General features: G+C 35.8%; 2 protein-coding genes across 3 annotated transcripts in view; one reads left to right on the forward strand and one right to left on the reverse strand.

Moving 5' to 3' along the window:
• Positions 1-21,923, reverse strand: part of LOC145661049 (vesicular acetylcholine transporter-like) — a 2,637,391-nt gene that overhangs the window by 2,520,570 nt on the left and 94,898 nt on the right. The window lies entirely within an intron of this gene.
• Positions 4,712-14,864, forward strand: LOC145667604 (uncharacterized). Its single transcript, XM_081735068.1, has 3 exons — positions 4,712-4,849; positions 11,839-11,983; positions 13,414-14,864. The coding sequence occupies exons 1-3, from the start codon at positions 4,821-4,823 to the stop codon at positions 13,741-13,743; spliced, it is 504 nt and encodes a 167-aa protein (XP_081591194.1). The 5' UTR covers positions 4,712-4,820; the 3' UTR covers positions 13,744-14,864.

A 21,923-nucleotide genomic window follows, 5' to 3' on the forward strand; every position in this document is an offset into this window, starting at 1 on the left:
GAGCTCAACATTCCTCTGCGCTTGTTTTGAATTGCTCTTCTGAGGTTTTGCAGAGTTTGGCAATACCTTTGAGCGTTTATTGTAGTGCCTCTTTCCAGGAAGTCCACCAAAATCACACCTTTTCTGTCCCAAAAAACAGTCGCCATCATCTTCCTTGCCGACATTGTTTGCATGCATTTCTTGGGTTTTTGGGGAGAACCTGTGTGCCCCCACTGCATTGATTGCAATTTCGTTTCACAGTTCACGTGTTTCACCCATGTTTCGTCACCAGTAACGATGCGATCGAGTAAAGAGTCACCATCCTTATTGTAGGCGTCCAAAAAGTGCAACGCTGCAGCCATTCGCTGATTTTTGTGGTCCTCTGTCAAGATTTTTGGAATCCATCTTGCACAAAACTTGTGGTAACCAAGCTTTTCGCTGATGATTTCGTGCAACAAACTTCGCGAAATTTGTGGAAAACTCAAAGAAAGTTCCGTTATTGTGAACTTTCGATTTTCACGGACTTTAACATCGACTTTTTCGACAAGTTCGGCAGTCACTTTGCTGGGTCTCCCACTTCGATCTTCGTCGTGAACATTGGTTCGGCCATTTTTAAATCTTATGACCCACTGTCGCACTCCACCTTCAGTGATAATGTTGTCCCCATACACTTCACACAGCTGCCGATAGATTTCTATCGGTTTACAGTTTTTTGCTGTCAGAAACCTTATTACTGCACGCACCTCGCAGCTCGCGGGATTTTCAATTAACGCAGACATTTCAAACCGTCACAGTATCTTAACGGAGCACAGCACGAACCTCTCACTAGCACGGCTAGATGCCGACTGAGCTGCGCAACGCTCTGACCCCAAGATGGCCGCGCTAGCCCCGCCCCTAGCGGACACAGACGAAAACGTAATCTACTTTCTGGATAGCCCTCGTACTACACTAATCAAGCAGGAGGTGGTTATAACGTGTATAAAATACAGCATATCAAGAAGGTTATGGCATTGGTAGTTTTCTAGGAGGTTTATTCCGTACTGTATTTCCTTTATTAAAACAAGGTGCAAAAACTGTTTGTAAAGAGTTGATACGTACAGGAATATTTGTAGCAGGAGATGTACTAGATAATAATAGACCTATTGAAGAGTCTTTACAAGATCGATGGCAAGAAGCTAAAACAAATTTAAAAAACAAAGCTCAAAATAAATTAAATCAGGTGTTGGTAGGATCTGGAAGAAAAAGAAAGAAAGTTCATTTTAGTGGTGTGAAGCGGATAAAAAGATCCAAAGATATTTTTGATTGATTATGGAACAAAGTGATAGTTTCTATTCACACTTCCTAGCAATAGTTCTATGGAATATTTTTCTCAAAATACTCTTGCTTGTTATACTACTAAATTATATCATCCTATTGTACTGGAGAAGGGAGTGTGGGAAACAGCTGTTGTTGAAGTACATTATACAAGTTCATTTCAGAATGTTTCCAAATATACAAATAATATTTATTACCGTATCATGAATACAAAAAACTGGAACATAACTCAAATCTTACCAGGCCACTATTATCATGTTGATGATATTCTATCTCGAATTAATCATAAAAGTGATATATTAAATTTACAATTAAAAGTCAAAGCATCTGTAGAACGAGTTGAGGTTAATAGAGTACTAAAAGATCAAGAGAAGCATATAGAATTAAGCCTATCTCCTGAACTAGCCAGAATACTAGGTTTTGATCATATTCAACAGGAAGATATTGCAGTTGTTCATCATGCTCGTTATCCACCTGATTTACAGAAATCGCTACCTACGCTTATGTATATTTACAGTTATATTGTAGAACCACAAATGGTAGGTGACACCATAGCTCCATTGTTACGTATTATAAATACAAATATTACAGATTATGGTATTAATAATGTACATATTTTTGACAATCCTCATTATGTCACCGTGCAACGTAAACAATTTGATCAAATTATTATTAATTTAAGAGATAGTACAGGTAATCCACTTCCTTTCCAATATGGCAGTGTATGTGTAAAATTACATTTTCGTAGACGTAATACAGTATTGTAAATTTTACCATGTGTGAATATTAATAGTAAGAAAAAGACAAAAATGCAGTGTGAGTGTATGAAATCATAATTAGATTTATTTGCTGGTTTACCCACTCAAACCAGTATTATAGGTAATAAAATAGTTCCATATAAGCCTGTGGCTTCAATATCTGATAATGCACCAATAGAATTTGTTGTCCCCGGTCATGGGGATGACTATATGGGCTTACCGCACACAATGTTATATATTAAAGGTAAAATTAGATGGTTCTAATTTAACTTCTGCCGATACGAAAATTGGTCCTGTAAATGATTTTCTCAATGCAATGTTCAGTGAAGTGCAATTATATTTGAATAATCAACTTATTTCCTACTCTTCACATACATATCCATATCGATCGTATATTGAGAAACTACTAAATTATAATGCTAATGCTAAATCAATGCATCTTCAGACATCAATGTGGTTTAAAGATACTACAGGGTATATGGGCAGTGTGGCCGATGGCAATTTAGGATTTAAACAACGTTTTCTTCTCACTACTTTAAGTCAGTCATTTGAATTATTGGGTTATATTCATGCTGATATTTTTAATCAGGAGAAATTTTTACTGAATGGTGTACAACTGCGTATTAAATTAATTCCAGCTAAACCTACATTTTGTCTAATGGGTGACGCAGATGCTGATGGAAAAGTTGTAATTACAGATGCAACATTGCTTGTGAAAAAGGTTGATGTATCACCAGCCGTTAAAATAGCACAAAATAAAGTATTACAAAATCCTAAATTTAGAATAAAATATCCTCTAACAAAAGTTCAGGTGAAGACAGAAACTCTGCCACAAGGAATTATGGATAGTACACTTCCAGATCTGTTTTCAGGCATAGTGCCTAAACGTATTATTATTGGTTTTGTTACTAATGCTGCTTTCAATGGTACTTATCAAACAAATCCGTTCAATTTTCAACATTTTAGTATGTCGTTTTTTACACTGTATGTTGATGGAACGCCTGTCCCATCCAAACCATTACAACTTGGTTTTGATAATAAGCTATATATACAAACATATTCTACGTTATTTACAGGTTCAGGTATTTATTATTCTAATCAAGGTATTGATATTTCACTTGCTGAATATCCTAATGATTATACTCTACTGGTGTTTGATTTAACTCCTGATTCAAGCGCAAGTGCTGCATTTCATACTAGTCCACAACGGCAAGGAAGTGTACGTTTACAGGTTCATTTTAAAGAAGCACTGCCATCTCCTGTAACAGCAATTATTTATGGTGAATTCTCTTCAGAATTAGAAATTGATTTCCAGAGAAAAATATATATTAATTTTAAAAAAATGTTAACTACAATTGAACTTTATGAAGCATTACAACAAAATTTACCTAAAGATCATTTCATTGGTGTATATGCTGCAGATTAGTTACCTTTGTTTATTCATACATTTCCAGCCGCCATAATATCGAAATACTGATTCTAGTGATAAGCCTGATGAACATTGGGTTGCTATTTATATATCTAATATGTGTGTGGGAGAGTATTTCGATAGCTATGGTATACCTCCCTATATACAACATCATATAAGGTTTTTAAAACGAAACTGTCTGTATTATACACGGAATAATAAACGAATTCAAGGTGATTTATCTCAATTTTGCGGACATTACTATTTTTTATATCTAGCATGTCGTGCATCTGGTTATTCACTGCACGATTTCTTAAATAAATTCTCACTTACCACTACTGATGCTAATGATATTATGCTTTATTCATTTATGAGAGTATGATGATGTTATTTTTTTAAACTCCGCCATTGCCGATCTCAAGCCCTGGATGGGAAAGGAGGAGGGTTGGGGTTTGCTACCCCCGTAAAAGAAAATAATCTCTGTTATGTTCAAAAAGAGAACAAGTTCACCCCTAAAATGACTATATTTGCTATAGGGGTTGGAATCTGCTATGGTAAAATAGGGGTTGAAAAAGGGAACGAATCTTATGTAATTTCTGCTGTTTAAATAGGGGTTGGAAAATAAAACATACTCTTTTGCTAGTTCTGCTATGTTTAAATAGGGGTGGAAAAAGTGCTCATAAAAGATTATCTGTTCTGCTATGTGTTCGTGTATTCTCTGCTAAGGAGTTGAAACAAATACACCCCTAAAATAAAGGTCGACGGTTCAAGATGTTCGGTTTCCCTGTTCAAATAGGGGTTGAAACGTAGTCTTATGTATTATCTGCTATGGTATGTGTTCGTAGTCTCCATGTATTCTCTGCTATGGTAAAATAAGGGGTGGAAAAGGTACGTAGTCTTATATATTATCTGCTATGTTAAAATAGGGGTTGAAAAAGTAATCATAAAAGAGAACGAGTCCACCCCTAAAATGGACTATGTTTCATAGTCTCTGTTATGTTCAAGTAAGGGTTGGAAAAATGAGCCATACTCTTTTACTAGTTCTGCTATGTTACATAGTCTTATGTTCTGCTATGTGTTCATAGTTCAAATAGGGGTTCAAAAATATGCTCATAAAAGGGAACGAGTTCACCCCTAAAAAGTGCTCATAAAAGGGAACGAGTACATCCCCTAAAAAATGCTCATCAAAAGGGAATAAATACACCCCTAAAATGGAGGTCGCAAAAGACCGTGGGTTGACGGTTCACGATGCTCGATTTCCCAGGGGCTCCTGAGTTGGCCAAGTATGGCCTCATATGTTCCAGATCGATCCATTTTCTACTACTCATTAGAAATAAAAAAAAAAACCTGAATCAATCAGCATGACAGCAGAAGACAATCCATCCTGCTTGTAAGTAATGAATATTTTGTAACGATCTAGAAATTACATAAAAGCTTGAGAATTATGTGTACGCATAAATATTATTTTTTGTAAAAACATGCAAGTATGACGGTTGCACTCATGTTAGAATGCATGTGATGTAACATGCTAATTCATTGCAAGTCATGTAAGTTCCTGCTTAAGTAATTGACTTTCCTATGAATGTAACTTCTAAATCTGTTTAGGCAACAAGTATTACTAATGTAAATAATGCTCTTAGCAATACATTAAGAGCTTCTCATTTTACCATTATTAAAAAGATATATATGCCTTGTAGAACACAGATCCCCCCATATAAATTAGTACGTAGGTTGATTCCTTTCTGTACCAAAGTTTAATATTTAATTCAAATAGTATTGCCAAGCAAGCGTAAGCGAGTGAAGGCGGGTTAAGAGCCACGCAGGGCACGTTGTATTAAATCCATTTTCTTTGTTACAGCTAAATGGGAAGGTTCTAGAACACAGATCCCCCTTCCAATTTAGCTGTGATAAAGATAGAAACCAACGTGCCCTGCGGGGCTCTAACCCGCCTTCACTCGCTGGCGCTCGCTCAGTAATACTATATAAATTAAATATTAAAATTTTGTTACAGAAAGGATCCATCTTAGCTACTAAACTATATATGGGGGCCTGTGGTTTAGAACCTTGCCCTACGTCTTATACTTTACGTACTTGTCACTTCCGATAAGATTTTGGGGCATTAGTCGAACAGACAGTTCTGCCAAATATTGATATATTTCTTACATTTTCAGGTTAGGTTAGAGCTTTTATTTCTTTTAGTAGAGTATGCACTAAAGGACCTCCATTACTACTTGCATCGCCTTGGTGTTAGTATGCAACGACCGGGTTATGCTGGAAGGGGTTACATAAGCTTAAAGCGGAATCCAAACCGCTTCTCGGCTTACATCCAAGAGGAATTGTCGTCCATTTGAACCCGAAACCGGGAATAATTGGCCAAAAATACGATACGTCTGCCGAGTCACGAAGGACTCCTGATAAAAATACGTTAACTGATCTTTACATATTTGTTAATATAATTGTCAAGAGTCATTAGGACAGAAGGACAAAAAGATAAACAATTGCACAAGTGCAACCATTATACAGAATTACATATGGACAATTTCAAAGTACTACAGAGAACAGAAGAACTAATTTAGTCCAAGTCAGTTCACTACGACTTTTATTAGGCAAGTTAAAGAAATATAACTACTTACTTTACATACCAGTAAGAAAAGTGAATAAAGATACGAATTATTTGAGTCCACTTTGGCTCGGATCCTACATAAATACAAAGATTCTTGTTATTTCAATAATTGCCTCTCGTGTGGTTTGTATGAGCTCCCTCCCCAAAAAAGTACGGCATTTCGATGTATTTTATCAATAGTAAACATTATTAAAACGAAACAATGTTTAGAATTTTCCTTTGGTTGCATAACAATAGTAACAAACTATAAAAAAATCACAAAAGGAACATCCATAAAGTTACATAAAAAAAATTGTTTTTGTAATATAATCTCTTTGAGTAAAGAATGGGGAATTTAGGTCTGAATATAGTACGAACAATATATGGGAGTGAAAAGTGATACACACACTTGTGTTCATAAGATTTCCACTTGTGTTCACAAATGTGCGTTCATCAAGATTTTACGAATAGTTACACTTTTACGAACATTTTTCGTTTTTTTGGTTTAAAACAATTGTTTTTTTTAAAAAAAAACTGTTTTAAACCAGCCAACCCTGCTGCTCAGTATAAATACAATGTTGATGTATGACAGAAAGTACAGGGAATAAAACATGAACCAAATTGTGCTAGGTGGCCACTAAAAATCACAAAGGCTATCTAATCGGGTCAGGGCAGGAGCGCAGCAGGGATGTCGAGCGGCTGCGAGGAGTGCACCCGTAGTGACCAGGCGCATCAGCGATGCGGATATACGCATAAACAAGGATAGTGGAAGAGCGCACACACACACACAATACTTTTACAAGCGCTCAAAATTCATTTCGACATTTCAATATGCGTGCACTGACAGTAATTACTTATATTCACACTCTCAGATCTTCACCAAAAAAGAAGAAGTTGTTTACCCTCGTATTTTACCTATAAGTTTTCTGTTTGGTAGATCTGTGTGCTCGAGTAAACCCCGGTGTTTGTTCGCCATTCAAATTACAACACATCTGATTCTTTCAGCTAATTTCACATTTTCCTTTGTTTCAGTGGATTAGTTCCGGTAATTTTACGGAATTACTCTTTTCAAATGATGGGGGGCGCGGTGGCTCAGTGGTAGAGCGTTCACCTCCGGTGCTTGGGGTCCCTGGTTCGATCCCAGCTCCCGCCGTGTAGACTTTGTGGTGGACAAACACCATGTTCGTGGGTTTCCTCAGTGTTCTCCAGTTTCCTCCCACTTTCTTCATTCCATCATTTTATTCATTTCTTATCATCAACGTCTCCTTTAGCCTAACCGACATAGTCGTGGAACTTAGAGATTTTCAATCATTTTTTCTTTTCAACTCATAGTAAGTACCTGAGTATTAGTCCTTGTATTTTTTTCCTTTTTTTATTCAAAAAGGCTGTTATATGGGGTGCTTTTTACATACACGGAGCAGGTACCAATGTATGCTCTAACCAATCTGTATAAGAAATTCGTAATATTCACTTTCATATGTATAAAATACATAACAGTAGCTTTGCTTAACATATTTAGTGAGTATTATATAAAATGTGGAAAAGCAGAGACTGACGTGTTTAAGTTGTAACTCCTTACATCATTTATTAGGTCTATTTGGATTAAAGCTTGTATAATATTGCGCAGTTTACATTATTGCCAGATGTGCAGGGTGCGAATTACCGGGCGGATGAGGGAGAATTTCCCCCTCAATCACGTTTCGCTCCGAAAGAAATCAACTAAAGTATCCCTATCAGGGATGCTCGGTACCCCCTTCTCCCAAACAACGCTTAGTATAACGCCAAATCTCACTGTTTTTGGTCATTTCTTGTTAGTTTAATCTGCTAGCCGTATTTCGAAATGAGCGATGTAAACCATTCAGTTTTGGTCATTTCTGATTTCCGGACTATTTCTACCGTTGCTTAGTTGAACTATATTATTATGGCTAAGTTATAACTTGGAAACGTATCCCCACACCCTTCAGTTTCGTCGTTCGTGAATTTGAATGTATTAATTGCGTATAACAAAGACGCATATGATTTTATAAATGCTCTTAGAAGTTGGCCAAGAAGAAGTAAACAAATAGTTTCTTCCATCATACTTGGCGAAGGCAGGAGGTCATATTCATCCTCTATATTTGTATCGATTATCATCTTCTTTTAATTTTTGTTGTATTTCAGTATAGTTTGCAAGTTTGCATACTATTCATAATTTCCAATAAATAGAACAAGTAGACTTAATAGAACTTAAGCGGATTATTATTGCCTGGACAAATGAACTTTTGAAACTCTACTCAAAATCTGAGTTATATATTCTCTCATGGCTATATGTTAACGTAGATACTAAGGATACGTCCGTAGTGAGCAGACACGTTAGTGAAGATGAGTAAGCGCATAAGATTTGTTTCAACATTTGCTAATACAACTGATTCTCCGTGTCTGTATAAACACAGTTGTATGTATTTAGTGTGTAACGTAGCACCTGGTGAATCAACTCAGCTGTAACCTAACAGTAAAGTAATTGTGTGATGATTTCTGAGTTCTGTCACGGAATCGATATTTGAAAAAAAAAAAGCGCAGTATTAGCAGGAAATAGAAGCGCAAAATCGAAATTTAAATTAAGAGTTTTTAAATATTTTTCATTCGATTTGATCTTAATGCCAGAAATCGGGGAGCAACAATCCATTTCTCGTATGATAGGCTAGTACGTATTAAAAGAAAGGAAAAAAGGTTAGTCCGGTTTAATTGATAATTTAGTGGTTTTCATAATACTGACGTAGGTTTTCTTTTGCAAGGCTGTGTGTAAATTTCAATATAAGCGGAAAAATTAACATATGCTTGTGATTATGGCTACCCCTCGGGCCAAATTGAGTAAATAAACCTTAGAAAGGTATGAGTACGAGAGTGAGTACAACATTTAAATACATTCAGAAAGGTTAGATGTAGTGTGTGCATGTCAAACAATATATACACAGTTATTGAGTTGAGTTGACTTGACAGTGAGTTGACATCCTTTTCAGCAGCGAGGCTATATGAGACGAGACCTACTATTTAACGTGGAATCCGAACCACATGAGCTGCCGCCGGGAATCAAACCCGGGTCTCCCACGTCAAAGGCACGAACGCTAACCACTTAGCCACGAATGAGCTATATACATAGTTCTTGTCAGTAGATGTATTGAATTAATAAATCCCTTATTTATTACACATGTCGTATCACATTTATGTGTATGTTTGTGGTGGGTAAGGTATTATTGTCTCATTTTGAACTATTGCACCTTCAGATTTTACGTCCTGCTGGCCTAATTTTATCCCTCTCAATATATATTATCTAATTCGCGCACTGTAGGTGTGTATAGATATTACGTGTGTAAATTAGTATTTGTGCATTGGAACAAGAATAAATATATATGCATAGACCTATTTAATAGGCCTCTTTCGCGCAAAATTAAACTACCGCAAAATCTACTATTTTTCGCACTTATACTGTATATAAATCATATTAACCAACAACTATATACAGGGAAGTGTAGGCACTGTTAGTTTGCATCAGATACCAATCGTACGACTTTTCTACGCACTTTCACTTGAAGCTATTAGAAAAATGCGCGATATTTCTATTATCTTTCAAATGAAAGTAGGTGAAAAAGTCGTACGAATGCTATCTTATGCAAAATAACACTGTACACATCCCTGTATATACCGTAGTTTTTGGTTAATGTTATTAAATTACAAGATACTTGCGAAAAATCGTAAATTTAGCGACAGTTTAATGTCGCGAGAAAGAGGCCTCTTAAGTTTCATGCACTTTGTCCCCAAAACTACAGGGTTCGGGGAGAAGGAAGGGAAGGGGAAGAATTGAATTATGTCTCTTAGCTAACATAGATAGTATGTTAGGCGTGTTCAGCGGGAGGGAGGGAGAGGCTCATAACTTGTATGTAAGTGACACTGGCAATCATCATTTTTGGATTGGTGAGTGCGTCTGACTTTGAAATTTTGAACTATTGTTCCAAGCATTCAGAATGACATGCAACCAAGTCTCTTAAGAGTTTGAACATTGCGTGCAAGGGGGGAGATCTGAGTGTAAGTGTGATTTTCCAACCAAACCCTCAGCTTAGGTATTGGAGGTTATTACCTAAACATTAAAAATTGTTTTGATAAAGATGATTGTTGTTGTTATGGCGAACTGGCACATAAATTTTTACTTATATAGAAGGAAGTTCGCATACGTATAAGTTTTTGAGGGGAATGGGGGCAAGATAATGCCATCATAAGCCGTAACTCGTTTTGCTTTTATACGTAAATCGGGCACTGATTAAGCAACATATTTTTAGTAAATCATTACAAAAGTTCAATTTATTTATTTGCTAAGAAAATTGAGATCCTCAGCACTAACCTTGCAGCGTTATTAACGCTCATATAGTCCATCCAGTGTTATAGCCATTGCTCCAATCAGCCAGCATTAACGCGCCCAGAGGCGTTGACAATGCTTGGTTAACGCGTGCTTGCCGCCGCTCTCTGTCAGCATTAATTGTGGGTTGATTCCGCACATATACTCCAAACCTTAAGGGTCTTCACCACAACGAAATTAAACTACCGATAATTTTAGAATTTTTCTGTAATATATTCGAAACAAATAAAAATATTCAAAAAGCAAAGAAGTACTGCACTAGACAATATTAATTTCATGTGATATTGTTATTACGACTCATCTATCAGCTTTCGATTTGCAACTGTCGGTAAATTTAGCATTTTTTGCAGGTTCTGTAAATAGCAGCACACCAGAAGCAAATACATGAATTATGGTAGGGTATCACCTGCAAAATCAGATTGTCTAGTGATTTGAATCTTTCCTTTTGAATATTTTGATTTGAATCGAAGATATTGCAGAAAAAGCTCTAAAGTTTGCGGTAGTGTAATTTTGCTATGGTAAGCACTCTCAATAAACAGGAAAAAATGTAGAAAAGTCAGTAGGTTACGCTAGGTTTAATAACCCTCTAATTAAAAAGAAGACATTTCAAGTTGATAAACACAAAGCTCCGCATACAGTGGATGGTAACGTTAATCAACAAAAGGAAGCAGAAGTTGTCAGTTGTCATGCTGTAAAGATTCTCAGCATATGCGTTAGGGCAGTGTCGTCTTCCTCAACGCATGTTCGTTGATTTGTATCTTTCTTAAGCATAGTTTCGCAGATTGGGCCAACACGTAAAAAGGGCTCCATAAGATTATCTTTTGATTCGACTTTCGTTAGTGGAAAAAATACAGAATATAACAAATCATATTGCTGAGATAAAAATACACAAGGGAAAAGATGACATTGTTACATTACTAGGCACAATCCTGTGTATATATGCCAAAGTTTTTCATCGCATGAAAGCACCCTACCTACTCAAAACAATCTTAGAAGTATTGAAACGTATAAATAAAAACTCTAAGCAAGTTTATCATTGTATGAATTCTTTTGTTCACGAAGATATAGATTATCATTTTTAATAATGAACTGTAGAGTTTATTTTGATGTAATGTGGAATGAAGTTACATTTTTATTTCCATTCCATAAATTTCATTATGGTGTTACATTTCTTCAGTTAATGTCATATTTTGCATTATCCTTTCACCACCTCCATTGCGGTGTATAAAAGATTAATATTATGATAACATTTGCTCATTCTGCATTTGTGTAGGACAAATATCATAATGTAAGATGCTTCTCACAAAGAGGTGCATGGTTAGCAGAGAATGACGGTCAGGAACAACCTGAACAGTGCTTTAAGAGGCTAAGTATCTTTCTTTTCCAGAGAATGGTGTAGATTTTTTGCACTTCAACACTTAGAGCATAGAGACATCAAACAGCTAATACCTCAGGCAGGGCCAAGAGTAAAATTCAAGGTTAACTGGAAATCTTGGAAACAGGATCTTCTGAAAGCAGATGAAAACAGGAGGGTAGGTTATTCTTGTGTGTCACCTACACATCATAAGTGGAATCCTCATGTTATATTTGTCAGTAGTTCACGTATTGTAAAGTAGAAATAGACTCGTTAACATGGAAGTCGGGAAGTAGATGTGACCTGTTTCAACTACACAGTAGGTATGACAGACTTCTTTCAAGATGAAGGCATTTTGCTCAATTCAATGCGCAATCTGTGAACGCCATTATATGTGATCATGCATGTTAGCCACAAAAGTTGTAAGTATAAATAAAATGTGCTTTTTTTTTCTTTCTTCAGGCAGACATACAAACCAGAAAAAATTTTAATTTTTCTTTCACATTCATGTTAAAAAAAATCATAGACTGTGTGCTCTTTTGTGTCAACGTCCACAAATTTTTCTAATAGCGGTTAGATGTGAAGTGTACAAAACTATACATCCCTAGAATTGGTGATAGATCAAAAGCAATAATGTGCCTGTATGCCGGCATTGAAACCCAGCTAATACCATTTAACCTTAATTTTGCCAATACCAACATCATTGAATGTTACTATTAGCCAATCCAATTCCTGTACTCCTACGCTGATAAATTTCACATAACAGTTGCTTTAAGTTGTTACACAAAAACTGGCAAGCTGATGATGCAATTCTTCTTGCGATTCATAAGGGCATTGCTTCCGTAGGAAATGAAAGACTGTAAACTTGTGAAGAAGAGAGAGATATTATAATTAGCTCATTTGAGACAATCATTTCTCTCTATTACTTTTCAGAGATCTTCCTCTTTCCATTTTTTAAACACTATTAAATGTTAATAGTGTCATACTGTTGCCAAGAGTGTCTTTAGCATTGGTCTTGCATTATATTGCAAAGTATTACTAGTTGGAATAAATGTTAGGAGAGTGTAAAAGTGTATTGATCTCTTTAAAAAGAAAGGAAATATATTGGACTAGTATTGGTAAATTGTGTGTTTTTAACTGATACCACATACCTTTGAAGTTAGATATTCTGATACTTCTTGAAATCTTAGCTATCGACACTGATATTATTGATTTGACGATACATGTTTACCACTAGATATGAATTTGATGGATTGGCCAAACAGACTCTATCACTGTCCACACTTCAGTTTTACACAAACATCCATCAGTATTGCAAGCATCCATATCTGCATTGGCCATTGCTAATGCTGATCAGATGTGCTCGTATCAGCAAAATGATCTTTCCGTGGTACCTGGTATGAGCTGCATTATGAAAATTGACAAGTAGGTAGAATTATAGTACCTCCTTTCACACAAGTATATGTTTGCTCATATTTTTGTTTCCTTCTTGTGTTACGTAGTACTTAAGAAATAGGTCACGTCCTTTGTAGTGTTTTAGCAAATGACATTCACATGTTTATTAAAATACTCAAGCTTCTTGTGAGTCATTTTAAGGTTTGTACTCAGTTGCAGGAAGAAGCAGATAGGTTGCTTCTTGACTTGGCAACGCCAACATCGTTTGGAAACAGTTCTTGGTGTGAAGGAAGGAAATCAACATTCAATGCAATAGAGAGAGATAGATTAGAAGAAACTCCTGGAACATCTGCAGATTTACGACAGGAACACCAGCAGGAAGAAAACAGACAAAATACTTCTGACATTCAGTCTCTTGCTTCTAATTCCAGTCCAACATCTTGCACTCAATCAGTGGAAGGGGAAAAGCAAATCAGGCACAGCAAATCAGAGGGAAATCATGTAAGCTTTGGTGTAATGAAATTAATGTCTACAGGTTTTTAATCATGAATGTTTATGGGACTGAATGAAGCAATCATCGCTCAAGGGAAATACATCAACATGGCTTTGTGAATGTAACCTTTTTAAAGTTGTTTGCATGCTTCTTCTGTGTGAACATGGATTTATGTCCAAATGGCAATTTTCCGTACATGTTAGGTTGTATATTGTATTTAGCAATCCATGTTCCTTCTTGATACAAAGAAATCATAAATATGATTTTATAAGTAGAGTATAATACATTTTGGTAGCATGTGTATAATTTGAATTTTAAAGATTTAGAAGAAGGATTTCACCTTCATTTTTACCATGGAGATCATAAAGGAAAGAGTATTTCAGTTTCTTAAGCATTTTTTTTAATTGCACTCATTTCGATAACCAAACATTTTATCCTTATCCCATTCTGTATACAGCTGGAATTTGCAAGTAGTTACACTGTTACTTCATGTCACTACCCAGGTTTCAAAGCCAAGCGTGCTTCGTCGCAGGTGGATCCATGAAATACTACAACAGGTGGATTTCATAATGTTTACACGAACTACGGTATAGTTTTTTTCTCACGTTTACAAATACGTTTGGCACCTAGATAAAATACGAAACATTGTTATAGCTAGTTGGTTGAGATTATTGTGAACATGAGAGAAAAGAAGAAAACGTGGTTGCTGTAACACTGGAATGAAAATCTGTGTAGTGAAATCCACCAGCTGTAGTGTTGCGTCGATCCACCTGACGATTAAGGATGCTTGGCTGAAAATCTGGGTTGTTGCGTGAACAAGCGAACTACTTAGAAATTCCAGATGTATATATGAGGGTTGAGAATAAAGTTAATGAGTTCTATATGTAATAGCTATACAAAATGGTCCTTATACTTCAACAATTTGGGGCCAATTTACTACAGAATTTGTTTTCGTTTATGGTAATTTAATCTAAACATTAAAAAAAATCTACAGTAATTTTCTGTGAAACATCGTTTACTATAAATGAAATAAACAGTTGGTAAAGAATCGGGGTAAAAGTACATATTTTTTTATTTTCAGATACAGACTCCCTTGCTGCTATTTAAGAAATGTTTTGTCGAATCCCTTCTTCTATTGTACTATTAATGTGGGAAAATGGAACATACAGGGACTTTTTCCTGTTACAAACTCTCCCCAAAAGACCCTGATTGTGATTTTGCGTTTGTGATTAGTCACTCTGATATTATAATCAGATATTCATGCTCATGTTTTCCCCATGTACATTCTCTTCAGTTTAGGTAATTTTAGGTAACACTTCCAGTTAGAGGACTCGTATAAGAAACCTTGAGGGAAATTATACCTTGTTTTTACTGATAATTCATTTTCATTCTCTACATTTGCACTACATTTATATTTCGTTAAACGTTTTGACGGTTCACTTTACAATGTAAGAGGAAAATGCAAACTGCAGTGAAATAAAAAAATAAAAATAATACGCTTATAAATCAGAAAATGTGAGGTCAGTGTATAATTTCTAAAATCTTGCTATGATTAGGTTTTCAAATGAAGATGCAAGTTATGAAATATATTTGTTTTCGTTTTCTTTTACCTGCGGTTTCATGGGCATCCTTGTTCATAATGTTTTCCTTGCTTGCGGGTTCTTACTATATTGGATGGAAAGGCTATTCTTGCGAAAGGAGAAAAGAACAATGGCGTACTATGTAACTCTTCAAGGTTTAATTTAGCATGAGTTAGAAGAAAATCCGCTACGGCTAATAATGCTCGCACTGGAATCAATTGCATAGTACAGGAAACAGATTCTATGCTGCTACCACAAACCGTATGTCTTCTTTCCATGCGTTCCCCAATTAAAACTTCCTGTGTACTAATGTATGTGCCTAATACCTCAAAATATTGTAAACGTTTGCAATTTGTTTAGAAGTTCTATTAAGGGAAGTTCATCAAGAGCTAACTGAAAGTTATGAGGCAACTCTTCTACACCTGTGTGCTGTAAAATCATTGCTTGTAAAGACCTCTTAACATTGTGACTAAATAAGGATTTCATGCCATCAGCCACAACTTGTACATGTGAACGGCTAAACGTTGTATGTGCTTACAGTTTAGAAATGAGTTTATTCATATGATCCTTTCCCTACATTTTGTACTGTATTGCTTGAGACAATTTGACTATTTTCCTCTACAAGAGCCTGTGACAGATTACCACTTGACTGCAGTACAGCTGCATCACTGTCTGCTAAAATGCACTACTACTTCTACATTGCTTTCCATTTTTATGTACACCAATGTCCAAAATTATTGTCGCATATCTATAACTGTCTTCTTGTAAGAATATAGTTTGATAATGATTTCTCAGGGTACGTTTAATACTGATAATCGAGAAATGTATATTTGTGGTAAATTTCATGGGAAAAGAATTAAAAATAAGAAAATTATAATGAGTAAAATAAAATGTTGCTAAATGGACAAGAAAGATTTATTTTCATTTTGTAGTTCTTATTCACTACTCTTTTCACATGAAATTTGCCACATACATGTCTTTGCCGATTATACATATACTAACAGTATAAAAAATACGTTATCAAATTATATTTCTAGAACAACATATTTATAGACATGCGACAATAATTTTGGACATGCCTGATCGTTTGATATATGTTTTACAGTGATCTATTGTATGAAAAATAACTGTAACAACCCTCATATATACAAGGAAACACTGAATTTCTTTCCATATTTTTGCACACATTTCTTGTATGCTATTGTATGTCAGAGGGATGATTGAAATTCTTTTTACTAGCGAAACAGGTAAATATTACGTATCTCTATTGTGGTTCACTTACGCCTAAATCAGACAAGAGACACCGAACACCTTGAGTCATTTTATCATGAACTATTTGAATACCATAAAATCCCCTTTACACTAACAACCAGACTTTTTCTGACTTCTCAGGATACCTAGCACTAAGAGCATGAACAATTTTCAAACATGTGTCAACAGCACCTGGTAATGAATTGGGTTTGTATAAAGTTTTCTCAACGACCACATAGGATCATGTAACTGAGGTTACGTCCTCACCCACAACAACAACCAAAGCTCCCAGTTTCTCTAGTTCCCGGTAGCTCTTTATGTACTTACTACTACATTGAAACGCAGTAACCTTAATTTTACTAAAAGTGGCTTTTTATTATTTACTTGTGTATGCAGTTTATTCACTGTATTCATAATTAAATATATCTATTGAGTATGATCATTTCAGTGTAAATGTGAGTAAATTGTACTAGTTTCAGAATATTGTTTAAGACGAATGTGCAATAATGTTAAATCAGAACTTAAGACCATACAAGTGTATTGTTCTTCCATCAGAAGATGCCCCAAGGGAAGAAGGGTAAACATGAAATATATATGTGTGTAAGGACTCGTATTTTTCTTTGTAAAAGCAGATATGACATGGCAATGCTAAATTCCATTACGAAATAAATAATCTCAAACAATTTTATTTAAAAAAACACCAGTAAATTATATGCTGCACATGTGTTCTTTCATTTACAGACATATGGAAACCACTAGCTTATCCAATGATTATTTGTATTTACTGTGCAGACTAAATTGACATACATTTAATATGGTTAGCAACAGAAGTGTTCAGTTTTGGCTGGTTAATACATTTAGATTAAGTTACATATGTTTCATGGTTAATGCGAGCTATACTTGTCTACTATATATATATATATATATATATATATATATATATATATATATATATATTGCAAATAAAGCATTGAAGTGACATATAAATTGCTCTTTTAAATGAAACTCGAATGTATATATTTCCTATTTACATATAGTACAAAAGCAGTTAACTATAAAGGTAACCAAGAAAGCTTTGTCCCTTTTTGTGGAGATGTGTTTAATTGGCCCACACACCGTTAGTTGAATGCGAATAGAGATAATGCGAAGGCCAGTTATTGGTGTAGATGTCCAAGATACCAGCTAGTTGTGGCAGTTTAGTTACACCGTGAACTTGCATAAGGACAGAACGAACATGGGACCACTATAGAGCGCAATGAAGGCATGTATGATGTGCAAGTTCGAACTGGGGTCAAATATATGTGCAGCGAAGCAGAAAATATGTCAGGCTTTTGGTGAGGATGTCGTGACTACGCGGGTAGTGCAGCAATGGTTTAACAAGTTTAAAAACGATGGCGAAACACTCGAAAATGCACCACTTGCCCGACGTCCAACTCACGTACAAAATGAAGATCTTCAGGCAGAAATTGAGGAGAACAGTAGCCAGACATGTGAGGAACTGGGACTACAATTCAGTATGAGTGGAGAAACCATTCAGCAGCATCTCCATCAGCTTGAGAAGTACTACAAGTTGGGTCGATGGGTCCACATGAATTTACTCCGGGCCAGAAGGGAACGCGAGCAGACACCTGTGTTTCTTTGCTGTCTCCTCTGAGGAAGGAGCCATTTTTGGACAGGGTGTTGACATATGGTGAGAAGTGCGTCATGTACGAAGCTCGACGGTGCTGTCATCATTAGTTAGCATCCCATGAATCGGTTCCAAACAGAAGATACCAGCACTACACCAGAAGATCCTTCTGTGTGTTTGGTGAACTGCTCGTGGAATCGTGCATCGGGAACTGCTATCAGCTGGTCAGATCATCAATGCAACTGTGTACTGTTAGCTGTTGAGCCGTGTTCAAGAAAAAGTTAAAAATGTAGAGCCAGCAGTTCTGAATTGCAAAAGATGTTCTCCCGTTACACGGACAACGCTTAGCCCCACGTGGCTAGGATGACCAGGAACATGATTCTTCGCCTTGGAAGGGAAACATTATTGCATCCGACATACTCTCCGGATATTGCACCGTCCGATTATCACCTGTTGAACAGGACTATATGTTTTGAGTACAGAAATGCAGGTGCTGATAAGATAAATTTACATTATGTGCTGTAACTACTTCAAGATTTTGTGACTATATTTCATGTAAATATGTGTACTTTTGCCATGGCAAACAATTTCCTTCAAGGAAATAACTCCATTACATTCACGTACTTCCTTCTATTCTTCATTTCTACATTGCAATATTACATTCCATACTTAACCTAATGTGTACAGGATGGTAAAACTCTTAAATCATCAAGCTGTTTTGTAAACCTCAATGATGTCGAATTATTGTGTATGTTATATTGACTCGGGAAATTAACTTTCTTCTTCAAAGAAAATAAATTTACTTTCATAGCAATGTCAAAAATTGAAGCACCCCGCCGAACAAAGACACACGTTACGTTTTTATTTTCGATAAAAAAAATTGCGGTATATTTCAGGAGTAAATTGGCAAAAATCTAATCAAAACCAATTTGTAGTACAGACTAAATATAACCACACTAGAGGTGGTCGCTTTATCTCCTTCCCGAGAACAGAGGGATGAAATAGAATTGAATTTTGTTTTTTAGATCAAATGTTTTCGGATCAAGGCTTAAATATTCTAATCCTATTGGTCACTGACTGGTGACTTCGCCACCCATATTCAGTCATCGGTTTTTAGTGATGAGCAAATGCAAGACCAAGACCAAGACCAAGATCGGAGTGGTCTTGGTCTTGGTCTTGCACTCCCAGTCTTAGTCTTGGCCTTGGTCTTGCATGCAAGAGTCTTGCATGCAAGAGTCTTGCAAGTCTTGCGTTTAAAAAATCTCAAGCTTTTCATAGGTAAATTTTACTATGGATATAAGGGATAATAAACTCTACAGTGCGCCAATAGTAACGGAAATACAATATATGTTTCTAAATGTAATGTAGTTTAACGTCGTGTATGATGATAGCGTACAACATAGGTGATGAAACCCACTCTTCACTACTTATAAGAAACGCCTAAATCATAATGTTTCGTAATCTGTTTATATTTTTTTTAACAGATCTAACACTCCACTGGTTCCAAACTGGGGAGGCTACCCGTGAGATGCATTAAAGAAAATCAGACAGTACAGGTTATTGAAATAAAATGAATTGCAAAATTATTTTTACACTTTAAAGGCGTCAGATTTTTTTTTTCAACCACGATTAGCTAATCCTTGTATTTAAAAAAATTCCAATTAAATATTGAAATTCTGTTTTACTGATTCCAATATGTTTTACTCTATGGGCGGCAGAAACATTCACATTACGTAAAAGCGATGAAAAATAGCAGGCTTTCGAAATATGGTCATGGAGAATAAAGGAGAGTATTACCTGTGTTGAACGGAAAACGAATAAGGTGTTAGAAATATTTTGTCTCGTCCTACTTTACATGACCCATGGTTTGGCAGATGTATTGTAAGGACGATATTGATTCTTAGAATCTCTGTCGTGAGTTATACCAAGGAGGTGCTCAAGGTTGGGACGTGGAATCCTCTGTAAACGACTTAGATACCTGGCGGGGTATTGTGAACGGTAGAGCAGTTGTCACGCTGCGATCTGTTGAGACTTAGCCCTTGCTTGGACGATTCGTTAAATCACTTTCAAAACCAAACATATGTCATCAGTTTCCTTGACTTACAATGGAAAATAAATAAATCATGACAGTGAGATTGCTTAGGCCTTCGTACATTACTTTCAATCTGTTTATAGCAATGTGTCAGCAAAATACGACGTAGATAGTTTAATTTCTAGCAAGATGGAATGCAGTAGCCTGTGGGACAACTTTCAACTTGGGCTCCCTCGTGGCTAAGCGGTTAGCGTACACGCCTTTGGCGTGGGAGACCCGGGTTCGATTCCCGGCGGTAGCTCATGTGGTTCGGATTCCACGTTAATCAGTAGGTCCACGTCTCATATAGCCTCACTGCTGAAAGGGACGCTAAACTAAAATCAACTCAACTCAACTTTCAACTTGGACAAATACAACCTCAAGAAATTGAATTGGCTATAAAGTCACTTATACAAAAGCGTTATGTGGACCTGATGGCATTCCTCCCTATGTTGTCAAAGGCTGTATTGATATATTCAAGTATCCACTCCATATTATATTCAATATATCCATAAGAACAGGCACTTTCCCGGACAAATGGAAAGAAAGTTTAGTGTGTCCAGTGCCAAAGTCTGGAAATAAAAACGAAATTCAAAACATCGGACCTATAGCTATATTGTCTCCTTTTGCCAAAATTCTTGAGAGTATTTTATATGCACGAATTCTGAATCACGTTAAACCAGCTATATCAATACATCAACATGTTTTTTTACGCAATAGATCTACTGCAACAAACCTAGCAGTTGTAACAAATTTTATAGCAACGGAGTTAGACAGCGGCCAGGTAGACGTTATTTATACCGACTTCAGTAAGCCATTCGACGTCGTGGATCATGATGTTCTAGTGGCGAAATTAGCAATCCTAAACTTTACAAAGTCGGCAATTGAATAAATTGTGTCATATTTATGTAATCGGAAACAATGTGTTCTACTCAAGGGACATATCACAGAAAAGTTTTCTACTCTGTCTGGGGTTCCTCAAGGATCTTATCTGGGTCATCTTTATTTCTCCTACTTATTAATTATGTTCCGCTTTTTATTGAAAACTCTGAGATTCTCCTATTCGCTGATGATCTCAAATTATATCCTAGAATTAATTCAACTGAAGATTGCATACAACTACAACAAGACCTACAGCGAGTTCAAACATGGTGCGATGACAACAAATTAATAATAAATGTATATAAGTGTAAAATCCTTTCTTTCACGAGAAAAAGAAATCCCATAACCTTTGACTATACACTGAAAGAAACCAAACTGTCTAGGCCAAGATTTAGGTGTTATTTTTGATCCTGAATTAAATTTCAATCAACTTATAAATATGATAACAAACAGCGCATATAGAAACTTAGGTTTAATGTACAGAATAGGGCAAGACTTATTCAGTGAGCCAACGCTAGCAACACTTTATTTTACATATGTTAGATCAAAATTAGAATATTGTTCTACTATATGGACTCCCAATAATAAAAAATACTCTCAAGAAATAGAAAGCATTCAAACGAAATTCTTGAAAATGTTTACATACAAAAAAAAACTAGTTTTTATCCCAAATATTTTTCCTACAATGATCTAGTAGACAACTTTAATTTTCAAACTTTGGAATAAAGAAGATGGATGTTGGACTTGTTATTCTTATATAAGTTATTAATTAACAAGATTGATTGTATGGAGTTGGTCTCGAATATATCACTGCGAATT

The sequence above is a fragment of the Thermobia domestica genome, chromosome 1 (assembly GCF_964235325.1).
Source record: "Thermobia domestica chromosome 1, izTheDome1.hap1.1, whole genome shotgun sequence".
Classification (NCBI taxonomy): domain Eukaryota; kingdom Metazoa; phylum Arthropoda; class Insecta; order Zygentoma; family Lepismatidae; genus Thermobia; species Thermobia domestica.